General features: G+C 39.7%; 1 protein-coding gene across 1 annotated transcript; it reads left to right on the top strand.

Moving 5' to 3' along the window:
- The first annotated feature begins 660 nt into the window (after positions 1-660).
- LOC139940804 (solute carrier family 49 member A3-like) lies at positions 661-24,804 on the top strand. The gene is made up of 10 exons (XM_071937185.1): positions 661-766; positions 6,373-6,560; positions 8,138-8,296; positions 8,623-8,913; positions 9,964-10,098; positions 11,801-11,917; positions 13,874-14,026; positions 15,146-15,303; positions 21,392-21,507; positions 21,736-24,804. Exons 2-10 carry the CDS (start codon positions 6,378-6,380, stop codon positions 21,906-21,908), a joined length of 1,485 nt encoding a protein of 494 aa, XP_071793286.1. The 5' UTR covers positions 661-766; positions 6,373-6,377; the 3' UTR covers positions 21,909-24,804.
- The last annotated feature ends 905 nt before the right edge of the window (positions 24,805-25,709 follow it).

Here is a 25,709-nt window from a genome sequence, read left to right as displayed (position 1 = left end):
TTGCTTAGTATGAAATCTTTGTCTTGATAAAAACAGGATTATCAACCAATTTCAGGATATTATAAAGCAAACAACAGAATACCAGTAACAATTGCAAATTGAAATACTATTGTTAATCCTGTTTTTATTAAAGAAAAAAAAATGTCATGGTAAGCAAATTGTTGTGCTTAGCAGCTCTAGGAAATTGGGCCCAGGTCCCAACTTTATAGAGCTGCTTAATTACTTAACATTGTTCTTAGTTGCGCTTAGCAGCTTTTTTTTGTGCTGAAGCAGCTCTATGCAATTGGTCCCAGTATCTAAGCATGGAGGTAGAATGCTGATCTAAGTAACCCAACATAATAATACAGTATCTCCCCATCAACCCACACACGGAAATAGTTGCGATAACGTAACCCTCCTGCCGACGGCACGAGGGTGTACGTTATCGCAACTAACACGCAAATAGATATCCAACCCTAATCAATCAAAGCCGCCCCGCCCACACTGGCTCCTCCTCTTGGCTATGGCTACGGCAGGATCATAGCAACACCTTTAGCAACAGTCAAGTCGTAGTCGTAGCCGTAACCTTCAGAAAGTATGTAGTCGGGTGCGTGATCACGGCTTGGCACGCTTGCCAACCTACGATTGTAAATAGGACTCCAGTCTGCAAGAAACACACTAAATCTCACGTGACAGACAGCAGATAAGAAGGGTTTGACTTTTGAGCATGTTTTTAAATAAAATAGCACGCAAGCTACAAATGTAACCAACGTCTTCACGGTTTGGGGTGAGTATGAACGTTAGTGGTAATAATTACGTCAACATGTTTTTTAAAGGCTTTTTTTGCTCCTTTTTCTAACTTGGCATTCCTAATCCTACCGGTTTGTGCACACTATAGTCTACCGACATGACCGACATGACGGCGCGGAACACACCTTTCTTTGCCGCCGCACACACACACTACACTGCTGTCTGCTAGGTCCACTCAGTCATATCAGTTATCATGGAGATGGAGCTGGAGGTAGAAATACACCTCCATGGTCCTCTGCCATTGCACATTTTTAAAGAACAAAATATAATATTAATAATATCATAATCATCTGATCATCATAGGCCGTCATCAGGTCATATTTGTGTACACACATTCCAGCAAATTTAATTTTATCCTTCGAACTAAGCTTGGTTGCGATAACGTAACCCTCCTGCTGACGGTTACGTTCTCGCAACTAGGTTGCCCAGAGGCCGCTTGAATGATCTGATAATTTTGTTTTGGACAAAAAAAGCAAACAAAAATGGATGTGTCTCTCTCTGTCTCTGACCCTGACTCTAATAATAATAATAATAAGACTTGTAATGCGCACATATCCACCCTGCTGGGTGTTCAAGGCGCAGTAAAACCAAAAACAAAACAAAAACAAAACACAACACAAAGAAAAAACAGACACAACAAAATTAGTCATTGAAAACCTGTGACATAAGATAAGTTTTGAGAAGAGACTTGAATTTTGCAGTACAAAGACAAGATCGAAGATTAAGTGGTAGAGAGTTCCAGATGCGTGGCGCGGCTGAAGAAAAAGACCTGTCACCCCATGAGTGTCGAGACTTGGGTTCAATGAGGAGAAGCATAGAACTTGATCGAAGATTCCTTGATGGAGTGTAAACTTGAAGCAGTTCAGAAATATAGTGGGGAGCCTTGCCATTAAGAGCTTTGTGGACAATGAGCATCAGCTTGAAGATGATTCGTTGAGAGATAGGGAGCCAGTGTAGTTGTTTCAGAATGGGGGTGATAGAACAGGATTTTCTAGACAGTGTCACAATGCGGGCAGCAGTATTTTGGAGCCGTTGAAGTCGGGAAATCTGGTTGTTAGGAAGACTGTAGAGAAGAGCATTGCCGTTGTCAAGACGAGAAGTAACAAATGCGTGAATGACCTTTTCAGTGGCACTTTTGTCCAAGTACTTGCGAATCTTACCTATATTCCTGATGTGATATGATGATAAACGAACAATGTTGTTGATGTGTGGCTGAAGTGTCATCGATGAATCAAAAATAACACCTAAGTTCCGAGCTTTCAGCGAGGGAGCTATCCGAGCATCACCGATGGAGATGTATGGCACTGAAACCTTAGTTAACTGTTGACGTGACCCAAATAGAAGGAACTCTGTCTTATCATCATTTAACTTCAGGAAGTTTTGTTGTGTCCAACGTCGAATCTCTTGGATGCATTTCTCAAGTCTTGCAATAGATGCATTGGCGTTTTCTTGAGAAGATTTAAACGTGATGTATAGCTGAGTGTCGTCTGCGTACACATGGTAATTCAGATTAAATTTCAGGATGATGTCACAAATCGGTAAAGTGTATAGCGTAAACCACTGCGGGCCGAGTACCGACCCCTGTGGCACAGAGTAGTTCAAAACAACAGGGTCGGATATCGCGGTGCCAATACATACATGCTGAGTTCTATTGTAGAGATACGATTTGCACCATGCTAGGGCTGTGTCCTCTATGCCAAGGTGATTCTGGAGCCGAGAGAGAAGGATGTTGTGATCGACAGTGTCAAAAGCAGCACTCAAGTCTAGCAGGACTAGTGCTGTTAGGTTACCATTGTCCATTGCAGAGAGAGTATAGTTGCTCACACGGACTAGTGCAGCCTCGGTCCCATGGAAAGGCTTGTATGCTGACTGGAACACGTCGGACAGGTTGAAAGTATGAATGTGATCAGAAATACGTGATGAAACTACTCGTTCGATGACTTTTCCAAGATATTTTAAGTTTGCAACCGGTCTGTAGTTTTTGAATATCTCCTTGTCCAGGTTTGGTTTCTTGATGAGCGGCCTGATGTAGGAAACTTTGAGGCTATCGGGGAAACAACCGGAACTGAGGGATTCGTTTACAAGCTTAGTGATGTAGGGTACAAAAATATCGATGTTTTGCTTTATCATGGATGTTGACACTGGATCCAGCTCACAGGATTTTGAAGGAGATTTCATAATAACCCTTTGAATCTCAGCAACAGTCGCAGGCTCAAACACAGATAGTCTACACTCTGGTTGAAGTTGTGGCAATGTCTGCGGCACGTTGTAAGGGACTGATGAAAATGATGAGCGGATGTCTAAAATCTTGGTGACAAAGAATTTCTGGAACTCATTTGCTAAGTTCTGGTCATTGTAAGTGGATGGAAGGACAGGGGTTTTGGGTTTGAGCAACAACTTACCAATTATCTTGAAAAGCTTCTTTTGATCTCCTGAGGATTCTTGTACTTGAGATGAATAATGGATGATCTTTGCCTGGTTGATCAAATTCCTAACTACTTTACATTGGTTGCGATATTCTTGTCGTTGAATTGCCAATTTGCCATTTTTCCGCCACTTCCGCTCCAGTTGACGACAGATCTTTCTCGCTGTACGAATATCATCATTGAACCAGGAGACTTCAGTTCGGACCTTGACTGATCTCGTTTTCCAAGGTGCGTATTTATCCAAGATGTCACTGACTGTACTCTCATATTGGCTGACATAGGAATCCAAGCAGTCGTGATCAACTTCTAGATTTGCTAAATGGAAGCCTATGTCGCGAACACTTCGGTAGGATTCACATGTTTCCATTGTCGGCTCTTTATAGTAACGGTCGGGACTTTGGGCTTGCACAGACTCAAGTTACACATGACTGCATAATGGTCTGATAATCCAGGTAGAATAACAAAGTTTGAGACAATTGGTGGGGAGATTTCACGAGTTATGACAAGGTCTAGGCAATGACCGAGACGATGAGTCGGCTCCTTGATATGCTGGGTAAGACCAAAAGCCTGAAGTAGATGCTTAAACTGGTTTGCATTGGTGTTGTGGATGTCATCAACATGAATGTTAAAGTCGCCTGTGATGATGATTTCCGATGGGTGAAGCAGATATTCCAAAATCAAATTCTCAAACTCCCTTAGAAAACTTGAGAAAATCACATGTTGGCCGTTTGAATCTCTTTCAGGTCTGTATACAATGACAAGGCGAACAGATTTAGAGTTTCCGGAAACTTCAGCATGAAGAGATTCAAAAGTTGTGTACTGGACGTCATTACTTTTCACAGAGACGGATAAAGTAGATCTGTACAGTATTGCAACTCCTCCACCAGTCTTGTGAGGTCTTGGGATGTGATGAAAGTAGTAGCCTGCAGGGGTACACTGACGACATGTTAAGTTGTCGTCTGGTCTCAGCCATGTTTCTGAAACGGCAACAAGGTCCAGATCTTTTTGCAGAACAAAATCAGCAAAATCGTCATACTTGTTACAGATGGACTGTGTGTTTATAACACAAAGGCTGAGTTGAGATTTGGCTGGAGTCACTGGTACTGGAACAGATGGGAGTGTAACTTCGGGTACGGGGGGTTTATGAACAGTTCTACGGCGACCAGCTTTTTTACCACGATGTGTAGGTCGGTAAACAGTGCTGGGATTTACAAAAAGGCCAAGGTTCTGTAATGATAGTGTACAGGAAGGCAGCAGAGTTGTAGCACGAGTGGATGGGGCATAACGGAGACTGAGAAGCTTGTTTCGTGAGTAGGAATTTGCAGAGTTTGGACTAGCTTCTGCTGAGTTTGAGTTATTGACACCTTCAGGGCCGGGATTTACAGCAATGTCACCAAAAATCACAATTTCCAAATGAAAAGTGGCTGGGGAGTTGTCATAGTAAGAAATAGGGCATTTCAGATATTTACGACGCTGGATGAACCCTAGATGTGTCTTTGGCAGAATGTAAGCATCAGACACAATTGATGCTGATGGAACAAAGCTGACCACAGATGAGTCAGTACAGTACAATGGTCTAGCAAGCAGAGAGAGAATGAAAAGGATACTTACCTCCATTGTCCCCAGATGGGCGAACAATGTCCATGGACTAGGTGGATGACTGCACAGGATGCAGCCACCTAAGTGTGTGTAAGCTTTATACACCAGAACTCTCAACTGAGACAGTGAAAAATTCCAACAGAAAAACACTATTTTCACAACTCAGATGACTCCAGGATACACAGAAAAGGTCCTGTAGATTCCAGGTGTAGTAACAAATCCAGTTGTATAAAAATAAGAACACAAATTGAGCAATATACTAAGAAATTAGCAAACAAACACAGAGCTGATTTGAGTGGCTGCTGTCAGGCGCTCAGTCAAATCACTTTTGTACAATAACACAGTGTTACTGTAGTGTAAGTGTTAAGTACAAGTAGTAGTCACTGTACGTATGGGAAAGCTTGAGTGGACTCAGTGCTCCAACATGATTCGTTAAATTAAACATGTTTTATGTTCGGTCCATTTATTATTTGTTATCATAATCATACATATCTCAAGTTTGTTACACTTTGGAATGAGAGGGATTAATTGTGAATGTTTATTTATAATGAAATCAAACAATATCACCAAGGAAGCACCCAGTAGCGACACCTTCGCTTTGTTTCAATTTATTCTGGTATGGAAGCAGTACTCGTTCAGCGATAACCGCAGGCCTACCTAGCATGCCTCTTGCTAGACAATAATTTAGCCCCATCCTATTTGTGGGCTAGCCAAGAGCCCAATCAATATGATCAATTTTAGAGAAGACAAAGAAGGAAGTTTCAATTTTAGATGTTGGAGAATCACCCAAGAGAATTAATCCAGGGAAAATCTGGGTAGGACTGAAAATCCAATCCACATAGAAAACCCAAGTCTACTTTTTAGGCACTCCCTAACAAAATTTACAGTGAAGTTAAAAAGTAAATGTGTATATACCCTGCAATTTAACAAACCCTAATAGAATGCTTTGCTTTAGATAACTTGAAAGATTAGGTTGCTACTCATTTTGCACACGTGCTCACACGTCATTTGGTACAAAGGAAGCGTGGATCTTTATTTTCTTGAGTAATGAAATGACACCTATTAATATACAGAGGAAGGGAACTGTCATTTATAAAATTTTGTGAAGTATCGGTATTTTCCAATAGTACAGGCCTGGAATTACACACAGGCCGCGGAGGCGGAGACCATGGCCTTCCTTGCCCCTGGTCTTGGCATTGGTGCTCCTTCAAAAGTTTCCCATTGACTTTAAGATTTTTCAATGGAAATGCCCTATTCAAGATTAAAATGGCCTTGCCCTGTTGAAGTTGAAATTCCAGGCCTGATAGTAGATTGAGCCCTCATGTGGATGAGTGGGGAAGAAATTACAAATATCTAAACCTTACAATTAATGGTATAAATTGCCATTAAAGGGAAGAAGGTACACGTTTGGTGATTACTCAAAACAAATATTAACTTAAAACTGACTTGGTAACTAAAAGTGAAAATGAGATGACTGAAAATCTGGTGGTTGGCGGCAGCATTCTTTCACCAAAAGACATAAAATTTCCCAAAATGATTGTGTTTTTTCTCCACCCAGATGCAATGGATGATGACAAGCTGTTATCCGATCTCCTTGATCCAGTGGTAAACTCAATAAATAGCAGTAAACACAATATGTCTAGTAGCAAAACGTCTACCCCTTCACAGTCCAGCCACTACCAAGTATACACGAGAAGATGGTACATGCTGAGCGTACTGGTTGTGCTCAACCTATCCAATGCTATTGTGAGTAATTTGTAGTAGGGATACAGGGTGGGAAAGACCAATTTACCTGCCTGGGTTGTGAGGCTGGTTAAAACAAGTGTAAATCAAGTGTAAATCAAGCTTTGTAAATTTTACCTTAGTGCAATATTTTGCCACGTGTCCAGGGCTCAATTTCACATAGCAATAGAATCCATCGTAAGACAATTTGTCAGTATCACCATAATGATTTGTATTGTGACATCACACATTACTTAGCAACTACGATTGATTTGCAATTACGACCAATCTTAGATCTTGATGAAATCGGCGCCTGGGTATACATTATTGTGCTTCTTACAGGGTAAGCATGTTTTCGTGCTGGCTATAGCAGAAAAATGTGCTCAAGCTAAGCATATTTAATGCGTAAAAAACCCAAAATGAATGTTTTTTATCCTGATGCAAATTTAACATGTGGGCCCAATTTCATAGGTTTGCTAAGCACAACAATTTGCTAAGCATGAAATTTCTTCCTTGATGAAAACAGGATTACCAACCAAATTTCCATTTGTTGCATATTGTTTGTTACTGGTATTCAGCTGTTGTTTGCTTATCCTGAAAATCACATGGTAATTTGGTTGGCAATCCTGTTTTTATCAAAGCACAAATTTCATGCTTAGCAAATTTTTGTGCTTAGCAGCTTTATGAAATTGGGCCCTGATTAACATCATATTCAAACAGGTTAGCAAGAAAATTAGGTGGCCAGCTTTAAATGCGTTCACTATGTGACATGTGACATCATTCATTTTCATTTACTTGTACATGTACATGTAGGGGTTGCTTTGTGTTTTTATGTTCTTGAGGTTTAGCAGCGCTATGAAATGGAAACTCGCACAGAAGGCACTAAATTCAAAACCACGATATTGAGTGGTCACACATTTGGTTTTTAAGATATGTTTGTGTGAACTTGTATTTTGTATTTTGTACACTTTTTTGTATACTATTTTTTTGAACTTGTTTAAAGGGTTGGATCTCCTTTATTGTGCTGCTTTTAGGGTATGCATGTTTTCCTGCTGGCTATAGCATATAGCCGAAAAATGTTCTAAGGCGTAAGCATTTTTTATTTGTTAAAAAAAAAAAAAATTGTAGGTTTTTTATCCTGATGCAAATTTAACATCTAATTATCATCATATTTCAAAGGTTAGCAAGACGATTAGGTGGCCAGCTTTAAATGCGTTCACTATGTGACATGTGACATCATTCATTTTCATTTACTTGTAGGGGTAGCTTTGTGTTTTTATGTTCTTGAGGTTAGCAGCGCTATGAAATGGAAACCCGCACAGTAGGCACAGAATTTGAGTGGTTTTCAGATGTAGTTGTGTGAACTTGTATTTTGTGTACTATAATTTTTTTGAACTTTGTTGGACAGACGGAATCAAAGAACTCACTGGCTTATTAATAAACGATGCATATCGATCTGCACTGGATAGGAAGAGTGGGAACTTCATCATAATCAGGGTCACAAAGGGTCGGCCATGACTCATAGGATGATGACGATGACATGTTTTGTTTGCTATGTGCTATAAAAAAAAATAACGTATTTTTTTGAAACTTGATTACAGGGTTGGATCTCCTTTGCTCCGATAGCAGACATCGCCGCTGAATACTACCACACTTCCTTTGCTAATGTCAATTGGTTATCTCTGATTTACATGGTTACAACTATTCCCATTGGCTTCTTATCAACATGGGTTCTGGATACATTCGGGTTGAGAACTGGGGTAAGTTTGGTTTGCTTTAAATCACTTATCCATTGGTCTACAATTGTCCACCAAGCTTGTTGTAAAATTCACCTGATTTCAGGAGTGTTCTCAAAAAAAAAGGGAAAAAATAAAATAAAAGTTAGACAGGATAAACCCATTCTCTAAGATTTTAAAATAGATCAAAAATAGTAAACCGAACCACTGTGACTCGAAAACCTATCAATCCAAACTTAAAACGGGAATAGAATCTATGTCTGAGCCCAGAACACAAACAAGTTAGACAAACTTGTTTTTATTTACAAATAATTTCCTGATGAATTTGTTTTTCATTATTTGTTTTTCAGATGTTACTAGGTGCTTGGCTGAACCTCGTTGGACTCGCAACACGATACGTAAGCACAATCCCACAAGTTGATGGTCACAGTTTCCTGATCGTCATGATCGGCCAAGGGATCGCAGCGTCTGCACAACCGTTTCTTCTCTTCGCGCCGACTAAACTAGCAGCAGTCTGGTTTCCGGACAGTCAGAGGGCTATCGCTAATACGTTAGGTTCGGCGTCCAATCCTCTTGGAATACTCCTGGCATTTGCACTGACTGGGGTTATCGTACAGCATAAGAATGATATTCCAACAATGGTATGTTAAGTTTTAGTGGCAAATGTATTGAACAGCAAGTTGAAAATTAAAAGATGAAAATTTGCATCGGGAATAAAGACGAAATTTGCGTCGAGGATTGATATTTTTATCCCCGATGAAAATTTCTATTTGGGATAGAGAAAATTTTTCATCGGGGATTAATATTCTCAACATTTGTTTGCAGTAGCCGCTGCTACAATATAGTATTTGAACTGCCTCTAGCTACCGGGCAATCTTGGTGGTCTAGTCAGTAAGACACTGCTAAAAAATTGCAAAGGTCATGGGTTTGAATCCCACCGGAGTAATATGCCTTTTTCACAGCTCGGGAAGTACGGAGTAGACAGTACTTACATACAAAAATAGATACAAATTACAGTCCTGTCATTTTTTATATGAACAAGAAAAGCAAATAGGAGTAGTTTGTGATGAAAGTGGCAATTCTTGGTACAGCTGTTAAAGACAATGGACACTAATGGTAACTGTCAAAGACTTGTCTTTACAGACATGACAGACGGTGTATCTCAACATATGCATAAAATAACAAACCTGTGAAAATTTGGGCTCAAATGGTTGTCGAAGTTGTGAGATATTAATGAAAGAAAAACACCCTTGTCGCACCATGGTCGAATGAAGTTGTGTGCTTTCAGATGCTTGATTTTGAGACCTCAATTTTAAATCTGAGGTCTCGAAATCAAATTCGTGGTAAATTACTTCTTTTCCGAAAACTATGTCACTTCAGAGGGAGCTGTTTCTCACAATGTCTCTCCCCATTACTTGTAAACAAGAAAGGTTTTATGATTGTAATTATGTTAAGTAATTACCAATAGTGTCCACTGCCTTTAAGAGCACAAAACTCAAGCTCTGATGTTTCTGATCAGCAGAGTGCGGGTCAAGTTCTTGCTCTGGGCACTTGTGTCCTTTAAAAGGGTTTTCCTTTAGCATTTGAAGTGAGCGTTATATAAAAAGCTTCTTTTACTTTACTCTGTGTATTATTATTAACAAAACAAGAAATCAAATCAATTCTAATAACTTTTGACAATTTGGTTTCAGTTGTGGATATACACTATTCCGGGCGGAGTGGCAGCGGCTATGATGACAGTAGGATTCTGTAACAGTCTTCCCCCTACGCCTCCCAGTGCTAGTGCTGCTGCCGTTAGTGAATCTTTTGTACAGGGTCTTAAGAAGGTTAGTCTCCACATCAAGAAGTTATTGTGACATTCTGATTCAGAGTGTGTTAGTCCGTCTCTCTTAGACACATCTGTGGATGTGGTCAAGCGGTTAAGAGCACAGAATTCAAACTCTGGTGGTTCTGATCAGCAGAGTGTGGGTTCGAATCCCCAGCCGTGGCACTTGTGTCCTTAAGCAAGACGCTTAATCATTGCTTCATCCTTCGGATGGGACGTAAAGCTGTTGGTCCCATGTGTTGTGTAATGCATGTAAAAGAACCCATTGCACTTATTGAAAAGAGAAGGGGTTCGCCCCGGTGTTCCTGGCTGTGGCTGCTGCTGTATGCGCCGTAGCACCATTTAAAACCTTATGAGGTGCTACATAATTGGGTCTCAGAATTCATCACTGCAATTACCTATCTTTCTGAGTTTATATACTCTGTGCCTTAAGTACCTTGTTTGGTAGATACATGCGCTATGTAAGACTTCAGTATTATTATGGTTATTATGTATAGTTTGTATTGTGACATGTCATGTCGTCAATGGTGCTGGGCAAATAGTGAAATTTTGTTATTCGGATACCGCTGGCCAACTATCCAAAATTAACCATATATTCAAATGTTTTTTTTGCCCCTAGAGGGCGCTATTTCAAAAAAATAATTTTTTTTTTTTTTTTGCCGCTAGAGGGCGCTGTTCGTTTGTGAATGAGATGTTATGGGCGGATTGAAATTAGTTGTAGACCAGTGTCACTCGGTTCATTCATAAAAATGACCGGATCTAGTTTAAAGATGGCGATTTGCTTTTTCTTTTGATCATGATTGACTCTACATGAAGAAAAAATTTTGTAATCTTTGAACAAATTACGTCAGAAATGTCATTGTTTAAACTCTTCACGGAGGTGAGCATAGTTAAATACTTCATATATGCTTTTTTATGCTGTTTTAATAGAAGTTTCATAAGGATTCAGACAAAACAATTCATATCAGTTGTCGCCCGACGTCCATGGGTATTCGGATATTAAAGAATATCCGGTTACTCGGTTGTAATTACAGAATTATCCGGTTTGTAAATAGGTATTCACACCCTATGCGGATATCCGGTTAAGAAAAAAAAGGCATTCGTGGTTACGGATAGGAAAACCTATTGGCCATTAACCGGATATTCAAATTATTCGCCCAGGCCTAGTCATCAAGCGCAGAAGGTCAGCAGAGTATGGGTTTGAGTCCTGGGCCCAATTTTATGGTCTGCTTTCTGCCGAATTCTGCGCTTACAATCATGATTTCCTGCTTACGTGCAAGCGCCAAATTTTTTGCGCTAGCCTTGTAAGTGTAGAATGCCTAGTAATGTGGAGCACGCTTCCGTAAGCACCCATTCTGTGCTTACGGTAAGCAGAGCCAAGAAATTAGGCCCTGGTCTTGACACTCTTATTGCTTTGTCTTTATGATGGGACGTAAAGCCTTTGGTCTCATGTGTTGTGTAATGCACACTAAAGAACCCATTACATGCATAACATGTATCATTTAGAGAAGCAATTTCAGAGAGCTACTTATTCACAAAAAGTAGCAAAGCACAACACAAAATGCTTTGAGGTTACCAGCCAAATTACTGTGTCACATGCACCATTTCTGATAAAATGTCTGCTTTAATAGCTCTTTGAAATTGGGTCCTGAACTGGCACCTAAAACTAATGTGATTGTTGGCGATGTTGTTTTACTGTACAGATAATACGCAATCCTGCCTACCTGCTCCTTCTTCAAGTGTTTGGTTCTGGTCTTGGGTTATTCAACACTGTCAGCTCATTGGTTGAGCAAGTTCTTTGTTCAAGAGGCTACTCCGATGTAAGTGCAACTTGCCGTTTGGATTTAATTTCTGGGGTTTTGGAATGTAGCTGAAGAAAGTAAATAATTGTACCTTAAAAGGGCCCTACCAGCTGGTTGTGTGTTTAACTGAAAATGTGTATTATGATATTTCGAAGCGGACAGAGGGAACTGGAATTCATGCTTGATATCTCCCTTTTACTAAAGACTACAACATTCAATGGGGGTATGTCTGCTGTGGGTCACGGTCAGGGTATGGCCTAGTCATGGTAAAAGAGTTTTCTCGAAGGAGAAAAATAAATCCCTGTGCATTTGTTTATTGTCTGTAATTAATTGAGATGGTTTTACTCAAACAGCCATGTTTAAAAAAAAAATGTTTTGCTGCAAAGGTATTGAAAAACATTTCCAAGACAAACCCTTGCAGAGACCTGGAAAGTTATTTTTGTATATGTCTATGAAGTGGTTAACTAATTCCTTCTATTCGATATTTGCTCTCATTAATGGTTTATGAACTTGATTGCCTATTTTTTTTTACTATGTTTTTTTTATGCCTGTCGCCAGACACACAAGGCCTGAAGGTCACTTCAAGGTGTGGGCTACAATTGTTTTTTTTCCAGACGCCGTTGCCACTCTTAGGGCTGAACAGGGTCACCCCTTTTACAGTCCATATGTTAAGGGATTGCATAGTTTCGCTTGTAAATTTATTTCACAGCTTTATTGTGTGTGCTGCTTGCTTACAATGTACTTTCCGATATTCCTTCGGATTTATTCTTCTAAAAGTTTGATACCATTTGACATGTTTGATTGTAATAGTTCATTGCTTTATTGTCATAGCATGTATTAATAGTCTGATTCAAATTTGTTTTATATTTTATATGTATTATCGTGAATGTTTTCTCCTGTCTTTACTGTTAAACTTACCATGTTTACATTTTAACAATTATTAACATTTTAATGCAAAATATTGTATTTGCTAATAAGTTTTAATTGTACTGAACTATAGTTAATAATTGTAAAATTAAACAAATATCTAGCATTAAAGACATTGGACCCTTTCGGTACAGAAAAAAAGAAAAAAAGTTCACAGATTTACAAATAATTTACAGGGTTTACAGAAGGTAATGGTGAAAGACTTCTCTTGAAATATTAGTCCATGAAATGCTTTACTTTTTGAGAAAACGGTAAAACAATATAAATTCTTGTTAGCGAGAATTACGCATTTATTTTAAACACATGTCATGACACGGCAAAACGTGCGGAAACAAGAGTGGGTTTTCCCATTATTTTCTCCCGACTCCGATGACCGATTGAGCCTAAACTTTCACAGGTTTGTTGTTTTATATATAAGTTGTGATACACGAAGTGTGGGACTTGGACAATACTGTTTACCGAAAGGGTCCAATGGCTTTAAAGTTTATATTTGACTGCCGTAACACTGTATTAAATCAGACATATACTATTGTTGTGGAGTTGGGGTGATATCATTAAGTACTTTTAATGTGTAGGTTTTATGATTTGATGTAATTGGTTCTTTTGTTAGATAACACAAATTGTTTGATCAATAGACTGCAAGTCACACAAGTTTTTGAACATTAAATGATTTGGTTTCTGGTAAACATAAAAACAAAAATTAATATAGGATTATATGTACAGTGTAAGGAAAACTAGTAAACAGAACTTAATAATATGATATTTGGAGGTTGCAGACAAGAAGCCTAAGATTGTTCAAGGTCTGGCCTCTTCAAAAAGAGTACATATAAATAGGAAGTTACAATCATGAGTTTTCAAAATAAATAAGCAATAGTTGTTATATGTTTTATTTATTTAATAATTTAATATAATAAATTCATAACCTGATAAGTCAAGAAATACAGTTTAAAAGAAACAAAAAACCATCCTTAACTAAAGAATTTTATTAATCATGTAATTTATTCTTTACTGAAGACATTCCGTTTCGTTTTTGGTTTAATCTGACAGAATTTCTCCTCGATGGTTGGTGCTCTGATGATTGGCGGTGGAATGGTTGGAGCAATTATAACAGGCATCTACGTTGATAAGACAAAGAAGTTTGAGATGACGGCCAAGATGTCCTTCACTGTGGCTGTTCTTGGCGTCATTTCTTTCTGCACGGTAATCAAATCTCTAAATCATATTTACATGTATAACAATACATTTTTACATTTATAACAATACATTTATAACAATATATTTATAACAATATATTTATAACAATAGGAATAATAACGACTTATGTGTTGTGTCACCTAGTGACTCTTAAAGCTAAGCTTCACTGTGGCCGTTCTTTGGGTCATTTCTTTCTGCACGGTAATCAAATCTCTAAATTATATTTACGTTAACAGCAATTGTTTAGTATAGCTTTTTAGATACATGCAGTGTTCATAATCGTCACTCAGTGCCGCTCCTAGTACTGTTAGGCCGTGTCCGAAACAGCGACTTCGGCTACAGCTACGGCTAGTGCCTATACTTCAACACTGGTAGACGCGCTGATCTAGACGGAGCTGTAGCCGAAGTCGTCGTTTCGGACATGGCTTAACAGTATTTCCTGCAAGGTATGTGAGGGACTTTGTTAAAATTCTGAGGCCTAATCCTTTTATAGCACCTCGTAATGGTTTACTACATGTAGGCATTGAGGCGCAACATGCTGCCAATCAAACCAGGGACACTGGGGTGAACCCCCTTCTCTTTTCAATAAGAAAACTGGAATATATCATGGAGGTAGTCTACCTCCATGGTAATATTATCCGTGTTACACAACACACAGGAATCAATTATCAGTATTTTTCGGCAAGGTATTGTTTGAGCTTTGTTTTTGAAGAATGACGCCTTTTGTAGACTCTCAACCTAAGAAGAGTCGGATAGACACGTTTAAAAAAAAAAGGATAGGGAAACCTGAAAAACAGGCAGATATTCCATTGTTAAAGGCCCTGGACACTATTGGTAATTACTCAAATAATTTTTTAAGGCATCTGAAAGCACAAAAATTTGTGCAACAAGGGTGTTTTTTTCTGTCATTGTTCTCTTGCAACTTCAATGACCGATTGAGTTTCTTTTTTTTTTTACAGATTTGTTATTTTATGCGTAAGTGAGAATACTGGTCTTTGACAATTACCAAAGGTGTCAATTGCCTTTAAGCATGCACTCTCACCATGTTGCGTACACGGCCTTATATACAAATACAATAATACACTATTTCCACTAACAAGCCAATTTATTACCATCACCATACAGCTATCGTGCTACCAGGGTTTAGATCCATACATAGCAGTAGCCGCTGGAATATTCGGCACGTTCGGATTTGGTGCATACCCCGTGATTATGGAGCTTGGAGTTGAAACAACTTACCCTGTAGCTGAAGGGACTAGCACTGGCTTTCTAGTGATGGCTGGGTGAGTACATTACACCCCAACCCCCACCCCCTCCCCACTTAAGGGTCCAACTAGGGCCCAATTTCATAGAGTTGCTAAGCACAAACATTTGCTTAGCGTGAAATTTCTTCCTTGATAAAAACAGGATTACCAACAAAATTTGTTTTTGCATATTGCTTGTTACTGGTAGTCAGCTGTTGTTTGCTTATCCTGAAAACCATGTGGAAATTTGGTTTGTAATCCTTATTTCATCAAGTTTTTAGCAAATTTTTGTGCTTATTTTTAGCGGCTCTATGAAATTGGGCCCTGGACTTTGTATAAGGGACTCCAAACTTGCTTAAAATTTGAAAACTGGTTGTCCAAACTATTCAGATACAGAACATAAAAATGTCTGGGAGATAAAACGGTGTCAAAAGTTTAAGTTAGGTTGTCCAAAAGACTACCCTCTGGCTAAAACTATGCCACACCCCTTAAAAATAAAAAACACTTTTTATCCTGTTTTTGTGGAGATCATCTGAGTGCACTGATCTAAACGTTGCAGTGTTATACCCCTGGTGGGCTTGAAATAACCACTGGATAATTAAAAATTGTAAATGTTGATTTTGAATGTCAAAACTATTGATACACAGTCCTGACCTTTTATGTTTTCAATGGCCATTTTAGACTTAGTCGCCACTCTTGTATTACTGTTCATCAATACCTTTCCATTAAAACATGAAAAAAAAATCTAAAATTTGAGAACAAATCTGCCAGTTTAGATTGAGCTTGCCTTGACACTAAGCTAAGAAGTTCTTCACACAAGTTTCAAACTTGTCAGAGCCAAGTATAATATGTGACCTACCTAAAATTGGGCTGTGAAATAAAATTTACATGATGAAAGATATATAGACCTGATGCAAAGTTGACGATTCATGATCATTAGGTGTTCTACGCAATAGATTCTTACAAACTGTACATCATTGGATCAACACTGTTATGGTATTTACGTCATGTACCAATATGACCTAGGTCACCAATAAAGTGACGCGCATGCGTCGTTGTTGTTCTGTAAACCATCGATATTGTTACATGGTGGCAGCGTGAAGCTCCATTTTAATCTGCAAATTTCTAGTGAGAATCCTCTTAAGTGATCGGATAGACACGGGAGTGTGACTAGAAATGGCGACAGGACATGCAGGATCGCCATTAGCGGAGGACAATGTCGGTGAACAGTTAAACGCCGATGAAAATATTGGCCCGGGCAACCAACAACATGGCGCCGTGCCGAAGGGACCTGCACCCGTCCGCGGCATTCGACCTCCGGCCCCGATGCAAGTTTCGAGAGGGGTCATAGAAAACTGGAAGACATGGAAGCAAATGTGGAGTAACTATGGCATCGTTACACAGCTCCAGAAACAAACGCCAGCATACCGCACAGCCTTGTTCCTGCATGCGATTGGATCACAAGGACTTGAGATTTATAACAGTTTCAACTTCCCCAACGAAGACGATTCCAGAGATTTGGACAAAATCTTAAAGGCATTTGATAAATATGCCATAGGAGAAGTGAATGAGACATACGAGCGGTACTTGTTCAACAAGCGTCAACAAGAATCAGGTGAGAGTTTTGAAACTTATCTGGCAGCCCTTAGATCTCTGGCAAAGACATGTAACTTTTGTGAATGTATGTCAAGTAGCCTGGTACGTGATAAAATTGTACTGGGAATTGGAGACTCTAACACACGAAAACGCCTACTCCAAGAACGAAACCTAACACTTTCCACATGCATAGACATATGTAAGAGCATGGAATCAGCAGAGTCACAATTAAAAGCGTTCACGGCACCCCTAAATACAAATGATGGGGCACAAGCAGTGCACAGAGTCACAGACAAGCGCCAGGGGCCCAAACAAAAATACAAACAACGGTCAAAGCCGGGAGAAGGGCAACATAAGACTGGCAAGAGCACACAAGAAGTGAAAAAGTGCAAATATTGCGGGAAGTCACATGCCAAAGATAGAAATCTGTGTCCAGCGTACGGGCAGACATGCAAGGCATGTGGAAAGAACAACCACTTTGCCACTGTATGCCGAAAAAAGAATATCCATGCACTGGGCACAACCTACGCAGACGGCTCAGCCAGTGATTCGAGCACCGAGTACATATATGATGTGACTCTTGTCAACGCCGTACAGCCAAATAAAGAGGATGTGTACGTTGAAATGCACATCGATGGGAAACCCATCAACTTTCAAGTAGACAGTGGTGCTAGTGTCAACATCATATCCAAGAACTGTCTTAAGGGCACTACGTACACCACCACAAAGAACCCAAAGACACTGCTCATGTGGAACAAATCAACACTACAGGCAGAAGGGGTATGTAGACTGAAATTACTGAACCCAAAGTTGAATAAGAAATACTCTTTGGAGTTTGTTGTTGTAAACAACGACCTTACCCCACTACTTGGCAGTAAAGCAAGCCAGCAGATGGATCTCATCACAGTAAACAGTGAGAACTTCCACAAAGCACACATTAATAAAGTGTCCACGTCATCAGACCATGATAAGCTACCCGAAGAGCGATACGGCACAGTTTTTGATGCTAAACTAGGCAAACTCCCTGGAGAGGTCCACTTGCAAACAAGAGAGGACATTATGCCTGTCGTTCTGCCCCCACGGAGACTACCACATGCCATCAAAGCCAAAGTCAAAGATGAACTTGAAAGCATGGAAAGATCTGGAGTGATCACAGCAGTGCAAAAACCAACACAGTGGGTAAGCCAGTTGGTAGTGGCTGAGAAGAAAAATGGTGCACTCAGAATATGCATCGACCCAAGGCCACTGAATAAAGCACTGAAGCGTGAACACTATCAGCTACCAGTAATTGAAGATATTCTGCCCGACCTTGCTGACGCCAGAGTTTTCAGCAAATTAGACTTGAGATCAGCATTTTGGCAACTACAACTGGATGAGGCCTCCAGCATTTTGACAACCTTCAATACGCCCTTTGGACGCTATCGCTGGTGTCGTCTGCCTTTCGGCACTTGCGTGTCTTCAGAGATATTCCAGCGCAGGCTTCATCAAGCACTTGAAGGACTAACGGGCATAATCTGTGTTGCCGATGATATCCTAGTCTATGGGACAGGTGGCTCCCAAAAAGAAGCAATCACAGATCACGACGAAAAACTTGAACAGCTACTGAAGCGTTGTGCAGACATGAACATTAAGCTAAACAAGGCCAAATCTGTGTTCCGAGTGAATGAAATACTATTTCTTGGACACATCGTATCAAGCAAAGGCCTCAAAGCTAATCCGCAGAAAATATCTGCAGTGACAAGCATGCCAGCTCCCACAAATGTAAAAGAGGTGCAACGCTTGGTTGGATTTGTAAACTACTTGGGAAAATTCCTGCCAGGATTATCGGAAACCTTGGAGCCAATTCGACAACTTACCAAACCAGACATAGCGTGGGAGTGGTCAGATGCCCAAGAGAATGCCTTCATCAAAGTAAAGAAGATGGTATGTCATGCACCCATATTGCAATTCTACAATCCGAAGGATGAACTAACTGTGCAGTGTGACGCAAGTGGTGTTGGTCTTGGGGCGGCTCTGCTGCAGAATGGCCATCCCATAGCATACGCAAGCAGAGCGGTGACCGACACTGAAACACGATACGCATCTATTGAAAAGGAGATGCTTGCAGTAGTCTTTGCGATGGAGCGTTTCCACCAATACACCTTCGGAAGATTCACCAGTGTGGTCAGTGATCATAAACCTCTCGAAATGATCATGAAAAAACCCCTAGTGAAGGCCCCAAAGCGCCTCCAAGGAATGCTCCTACGCCTCCAGAAATATGACTTTGCAATTACTTACTGCCCAGGAAAGAGAATGTATCTGGCCGACACACTATCACGAGCGGTTGGTGAACAGCCTCCCACCCATGGCCAGGGAGATTTTGAGGAAGTCAATATGGTGTCGTATTTGCCCATACGTGAAGAAAAACTGACTCAAATACAAAAAGAGACTGCAAAAGATGATAATTTGCAGCTACTTAAGCAAACCATCACTCAAGGATGGCCAGATGAGCGAAGCACACTCCCTGAGCAGCTAAAGCCATACTACAGCTATCGCGACGAGTTGGCAATTCAAGACGGTATGATTTTCAGAGGAGACAGAGTGGTCATACCCGAAACCCTCAGGAAAGAGATGAAAGACAAAACCCACTCATCCCACTTGGGCATTGACAGCTGCCTAAGACGAGCACGCCAGAGCCTATTCTGGCCAGGAATGAATAGCGAGATAAAACACTTCATCAGCACTTGTGATGTATGTCGTTCGATGGAGATACGGCAGCAAAAAGAGAGCTTGATCTCTCATGAGCTTGCAACAAGGCCGTGGGAGCGTGTTGGAACTGATCTGTTCTCACTGAATGCCAAGGATTATTTAATCACGGTGGATTACTACAGTAACTTCTGGGAAGTGGACAACCTTCCAGACACGACTAGCGCCACCGTAATTCGGAAACTCAAGGGACATTTTGCTCGTTATGGCACTCCATCCCAACTGGTAAGTGACAACGGGCCACAGTTCACATCCACACTCTTCAGCCAATTTTCCAAGGAATGGGACTTCGAACATCTCTGCAGTAGCCCAGGAAATAGCAAAGCTAATGGCAAAGCCGAGTCTGCGGTGAAAACAGCAAAGCGACTGCTCACAAAGAGTGCAAAGTCACACACTGACCCCTACCTGGCACTCTTGGATCATCGCAACACGCCCACACAAGGTCTTGCCACAAGTCCTACACAGAGACTCATGAACCGCCGCACACGAACCTTGTTACCAACAACTGCCAATCTACTAAAACCAAAGGTCATTGACGAGCATGATCGCATGAAGCAACGCGTGCGCAAACAGGCTGATTACTACAACAACTCAGCTAAGACGCTCACACCATTGGACGAAGGAGACACTGTACGCATGCCACCCCTCATCCAAGGACAGAAAGGCTGGGACAAAGCTACAGTGATGCGTAGACTTGATGAGCGTTCGTACATTGTCGAAACGCCTACTGGGAGATATCGTCGTAACCGCATGCATCTGCGTAAAACGGTAGAAAACCCACCAATCTCACCGGACACTAACAAAAACAACAGCTGCAATGTGAGTCGTGGAGACATCAGCTCACCAGCAGAGTGTACACAGGAACCAATGAATCCTATGGAAAAACCCGGACCGTTGCAAACAAACAAACAATTGAACATGGACAAAAGCACACCCAAACCGAAGCCTGACACTAATACTGATTTGGGTGCATCTATCAAAACCCGTTCAGGACGCGTAGTTACTAAACCGAAACACCTGAAAGACTATATCCCATAATTGCACATTCAAAGGATGCTTTTACTCCGATCGCGTCAAGTGAACTTTTGGACTGTTGCTGAACAAATTTGTTAAGTGTTACTTAAAGAAGTTATTTTTACAGTTTGTTCCAAGTAAAACGAACTCATTTGAACCAGTTTGCAACAAATTAAGTTAATTTTAACTCAAGCATAGAAGACAGCTTGGTTTTTTTTTTTTTGTAATCAGTTGAGAATTTTCCTCCTTATCCATCCCTTTGTTTTCAGGCTAGGTCAGCAGTTCCTTTTTAATCTGCATACATTTTTTTTAGTTTCTTGTTAACGTCAAAACTAAAAAAAAAAAAAAAAAAAAAAAAAAAAAAAAGAAGGGGGATGTTATGGTATTTACGTCATGTACCAATATGACCTAGGTCACCAATAAAGTGACGCGCATGCGTCGTTGTTGTTCTGTAAACCATCGATATTGTTACAAACACTTTTTAATTGATTAAATTAAAATGTTCTGACATCAGCAAAACACTGACCCGACAATACCCGAACACTTAGTGTTTGTTTCTATAAACACTTAATTCTAGTTTGTAATTGCTTCTATTACAGATATTATTATGCAATTAAAAACCACTAGACCGCCAAACTTGTCCAGTCGTAAGTTTACTGGCCTGATGCAAAAATTACTGGCCTTGGCACCTGCGTTCTAGTGTAAAATTGAAGTCCTACCTCTTAGTTTCAGCTGAATGTCGCCTCATCAACTGTTTCCTTCTTACTTTCAGGCAAGTACAAGGCATCGCTGGCATCCTACTCAGCCAGTACCTGACCACGGATCTTACTCCACATCAGAAAAATATACAACTTTGCCGAGGAGACGTCACTCCCCAAGATTTAACTCGTACGTGAAGAGAAGCAGATGTTCTTTAATAATTTATTGTTTGACCTTTACACCCATGTGTGTTAGCACTGTACACATGTATACTCACTTAGTACTTAACCAAGTTCTGTGAATTAATCACAGGCATATCAGGTAAAAGTATTATTATAAATTACACACCCAGAAATTCGCATAGCTAATATTAAATCAAATCAATAACGATTTCCATCTCTGATTTCTTGTTTCTAGTTCCACTCCTGATCTTTGCTGGTTACGCAGCGTTCAACGCTTGCATCTTTTTACTCTTCTTCAAGACGGAATACAAGCGACTCAAAGCTGAGGAGCGCCAAGCAGCTAGTAGCATCTTAAACTTCAGCAGTCAAAGCCTTGGGACACCAGCCCCTCAAAGCATTTATTCGTAAGACCAAAGGTCAGATAATTACCAACATCTACATGGATGCCCAATTTCATGGCTCTGCTTACCGTAAGTAAAGAATCTTCGCTAATGGAAGCAGGGAATTTCGTGCTAACGTCAGCGTATTTCACAGGTTGACAGGGGATTTGTGTGCGTGAGTACTCTCTGATACTAAGAAAAATTTGCCAAACTTTATCAAAACTGCCCCAGATGAAAACAATTTCAAATCTATGCTTATAACTGGCATCTTTTTATTTTAATTTGATGCTTCTTTATTTTGTGAAGCGCTTCGGGACTTCCGTGTAAGGTTTATTTATAGTATTATAAGACATTCTTCACCCAGCAGCTAGTACATAAATGTGGTGCTTGCCCTCTTGAAGAATTGTGATCGCAAGCACTGAATTTGTCGTTATCAGAGCTGTGAAATTGGGACCTGGTTTTGCAATGTTCCCATAAGGGCTACATGGAGGGCATGGCCTACATGTATGTTGCCCCACTTCTTGTCCTTGGTGCACCTTTCAAAATATTCTGACAGACTTTTCCATTCGAAGTGCTTTTTGTAAAAGACTAATTTTCTTGCCCTGTCAAAATGAATGTTCACTCCTGCAATATATGTCTGTTATTGATATTAATGAAGCAAAACATTTAAGAAATCCTGAAGGTAAGTACTTCTGTTTGAGGTTAAACGGGTAGCACACTGTACTCAGAATATGTTGGTCGAGCTATCTGATTGCAGGTTGCAATTCCTACTTCATTGGTTATGGATCTAAGAATAAACCATACATAATAGTAAACTTGCGAGTACAACCATGTGTAAATCTCTTTTGTTGGATTGTTGGTTCTGAAAGGAGCCGGTTTGGTCTCGGCGATTCTAATAGTATTATCTCCTCGACTTCAGGTTTTTATTTTATTTTAAAGATGAGCAGAAACGTCGAGACGAAGGATCTTCTCATAGCCAACAAGCCCTCAAGAGAGAATTATTACAGGGTTGTAACCGCAAGTTTACCATTATTTTTAGTTTATTTTTATCCTTCACACCATGCAAAGCTTCAAACATCACTTGATTATGGATCTCTTGACGAGTTAAACGTTGTATTTCTTTTTCTGTTTAAAAGTGAGCCTTTCGAACTGCCTTTTCAAAAATGAAGGTGTAAAAACTTTGGGTGTGAATGAGGGGACATTTAAGTAAACCAAGAAAGAAAAGGAATCGTGCAGCTTTGATAAAACTAGTGCAAATTATGCCCAATCAATCACACTCCTTTAATTTATTGTTGACGTAATTAATTTTTTGCCTTTTCTCTTAATTTTCCTTTTCGTATATTGATGCAATGAACATGTACACTTCTTTGATCTTTGTTTAAAATTATTTTTGTTTGTAAGAACAAAAACTAAACCAAGCATTTTGACGAATGAAAAAAGAATTTGAACATCACCAGAAATTGAAATTAAAATAATTTCTACACCTGAATGTTGCTCATCACCTATGTTCTTTTTAGTTTTTTTTAGAAATAGTAACTGGTGTAGAATATTGACTTCATTTTTTGTTATTGCGCTCTCTACATGTTGCTATCTCTATTGGTGCATGTGGGTCCACCAAACCTTTGATATTTACAATTCATGTTCAATTACAATGATTAAACATTGTTTGTATAATCTATAAATATGAAGAATACAAATTCATTCAACAGCGAAAGATGAAATCATCTTGTATTTTTGTACTGATTAGCTTTTCTATCTTTTGTACAAAGTATAAAAATTTTCAAAAAAAAACAAATAATGCACTTTTTTTATCTGATATTCAGGAAAAATATTAGTTATCCCACAAGCATGTGTTAAATGTGAGAAATGTTGCACTCTTGCGTCCCATATACAACAAGGTGGAATGCGAAGTGTACGTGCGATGCAGAAGCGCACATTCCCCATTTTGCAGGAGTGCCTGTGGGAGAAATTGTTTTAATTTTGATTTGTTGTAAATGTTTCCACAAACATCATTCTAAAACAACTAAAAGCAAAATGAATTTCAAATTAATCTTGAACAGGTTGGTAACTGGGTTTGCTACTAAGACTAATATTGACTGATTGTGTATGCAGTAGACTTTCCAAGTAAATCCATTGTCCTCGGCAATGTGCGCATGCTCAGAGCTAAGTAAACAATGGAAATTTACTTGGGAGTCTGCTGCCACCCAGCGTTCCAAAGTCTCCAATTAGTTCAAATAGTACCGATAATTTTGTGTAATTTTGACAGCTTGTGTAATACAATTATTTAAACATGCAATTTTTGTGCTTATAATTTAAACTTATCTTCACCTGTGATGTACTTGTATGTAACTTGTGTAATATGTTATACATTATATACTGTATTTTGTAAAATGATGACAAATTCACTAATTGAAAATGTCGAACTTGAAAAAAGTTGAGGTGAAGAACAATCAATTAATATTTTGTCTTGATAAGAGGAGTTTTCGATGTAAGGTTTTGAAGAGAATAATTATACGCCAACACTGCTGATAATTGTACGCCTTGACAGAAACTGCCACTGGAAGAGAAAGACGGTTTCCTCTGTATCGTATTCTGTTAAGTCAAAGTGATTTTATTTCTATTTTTGTAACCATTTCGGCGTCGTCCTATGGACGTAAAGCCGTAGGTCATGATAAAGAGCCTGGTCAGTCATTTGCATACTCTGTATTCCCATGGTAGTGTAACGACACTTCAACCACAACAAATACATAAAGACAGTACAAATAAAGCATGAAGTCGAGTCTCTACAAGCACATACTTTCATTTCGGAAATAATGTTCATTGTTTATTATTTGTTATTTCATTATGGAACTATTCATATGCTTATTATTATATGAATGTAAAAATATTGAACACAATTTATAAACGTACTTCTTGATTACAATAAAGACGTATGATTGAAGAAAACTATGAAAAGACATGTTTATTCTATTATTACCGCTGACCAATAGCGAACCGATACGTCACGATATTGCTGGTATCCTATAGTTTGCCGTTGACCAATAGCGAGACGGCCCGGTATCCTGGGGAGCGTTCCACTCGGGCAAATCTTTGCCAACGTTATGCTTACGTTTTAAAAGTGACAGACTTTAAGTGCATGGAGGCATTCAAAGTGGCACACGTTAAGTGCATGAAGGCATTTGCACTCGCTTGCTACGTCACATACTGAATATGGTGCGCCTTCAGTGTTTGACCTTCATATTATTGTCATTGTTTTAGAGTGGAAATGGGCGACTTGGTATTGGTATCAAATTTGTTGGGTCAAATCGGCCAACAATCTGACATAGCGTCTTTAGTAAAGTTGTGACATTGTACTTTGAACCATAGAGCAAAGACTTCACAAAGCTGCCGTTTAATCGTTACCTTTGCTCTGTGGACCTTTAATATGGTTGGAAGCAAATTGCGATAGCAGTCATTCCACTTTAATCGGTAGCCCCAAACCCATACATTTGTTTGTTTTCGTGAAAAAGGTGAGCCACCCCCCCCCCCTCTTTAAGGACACGGCCTTCAACTATGACTGATAATGTTATAAAGCATGCTGCATAGAGAATGAACACAAACTAGGCTTTACTGGTGGTTCTAATAAACCATTTAGACCCAATCAAGGGCTCTACCCAAGTTCATGGCATATTTTCTGACAGCACGTGTAGTCTAATCGTTGGGCATCACACAATGCACAGTCGGTGATCCGCATGTACTGGTACACTATACCGGTAACGATCGACAACATCAATTGAAAACTTGCATCGGCAGTAGTGTCAGCTCGTCTCAGCAATGTTAAATTGCTGTG

The sequence above is a fragment of the Asterias amurensis genome, chromosome 8, assembly GCF_032118995.1.
Source record: "Asterias amurensis chromosome 8, ASM3211899v1".
Taxonomy (NCBI): Eukaryota; Metazoa; Echinodermata; class Asteroidea; order Forcipulatida; family Asteriidae; genus Asterias; species Asterias amurensis.
This window is presented reverse-complemented; position numbering and strand designations above follow the sequence as displayed.

Excerpts from the sequence above, each read along its gene's own strand:
- LOC139940804 (XM_071937185.1), top strand. The coding sequence starts at position 6,378 with ATGGATGATGACAAGCTGTTATCCGATCTCCTTGATCCAGTGGTAAAC. Across the intron at positions 11,918-13,873 it reads GTTCAAGAGGCTACTCCGAT|AATTTCTCCTCGATGGTTGG; the intron begins GTAAGTGCAACT and ends TTAATCTGACAG. Across the intron at positions 14,027-15,145 it reads GCGTCATTTCTTTCTGCACG|CTATCGTGCTACCAGGGTTT; the intron begins GTAATCAAATCT and ends ATCACCATACAG.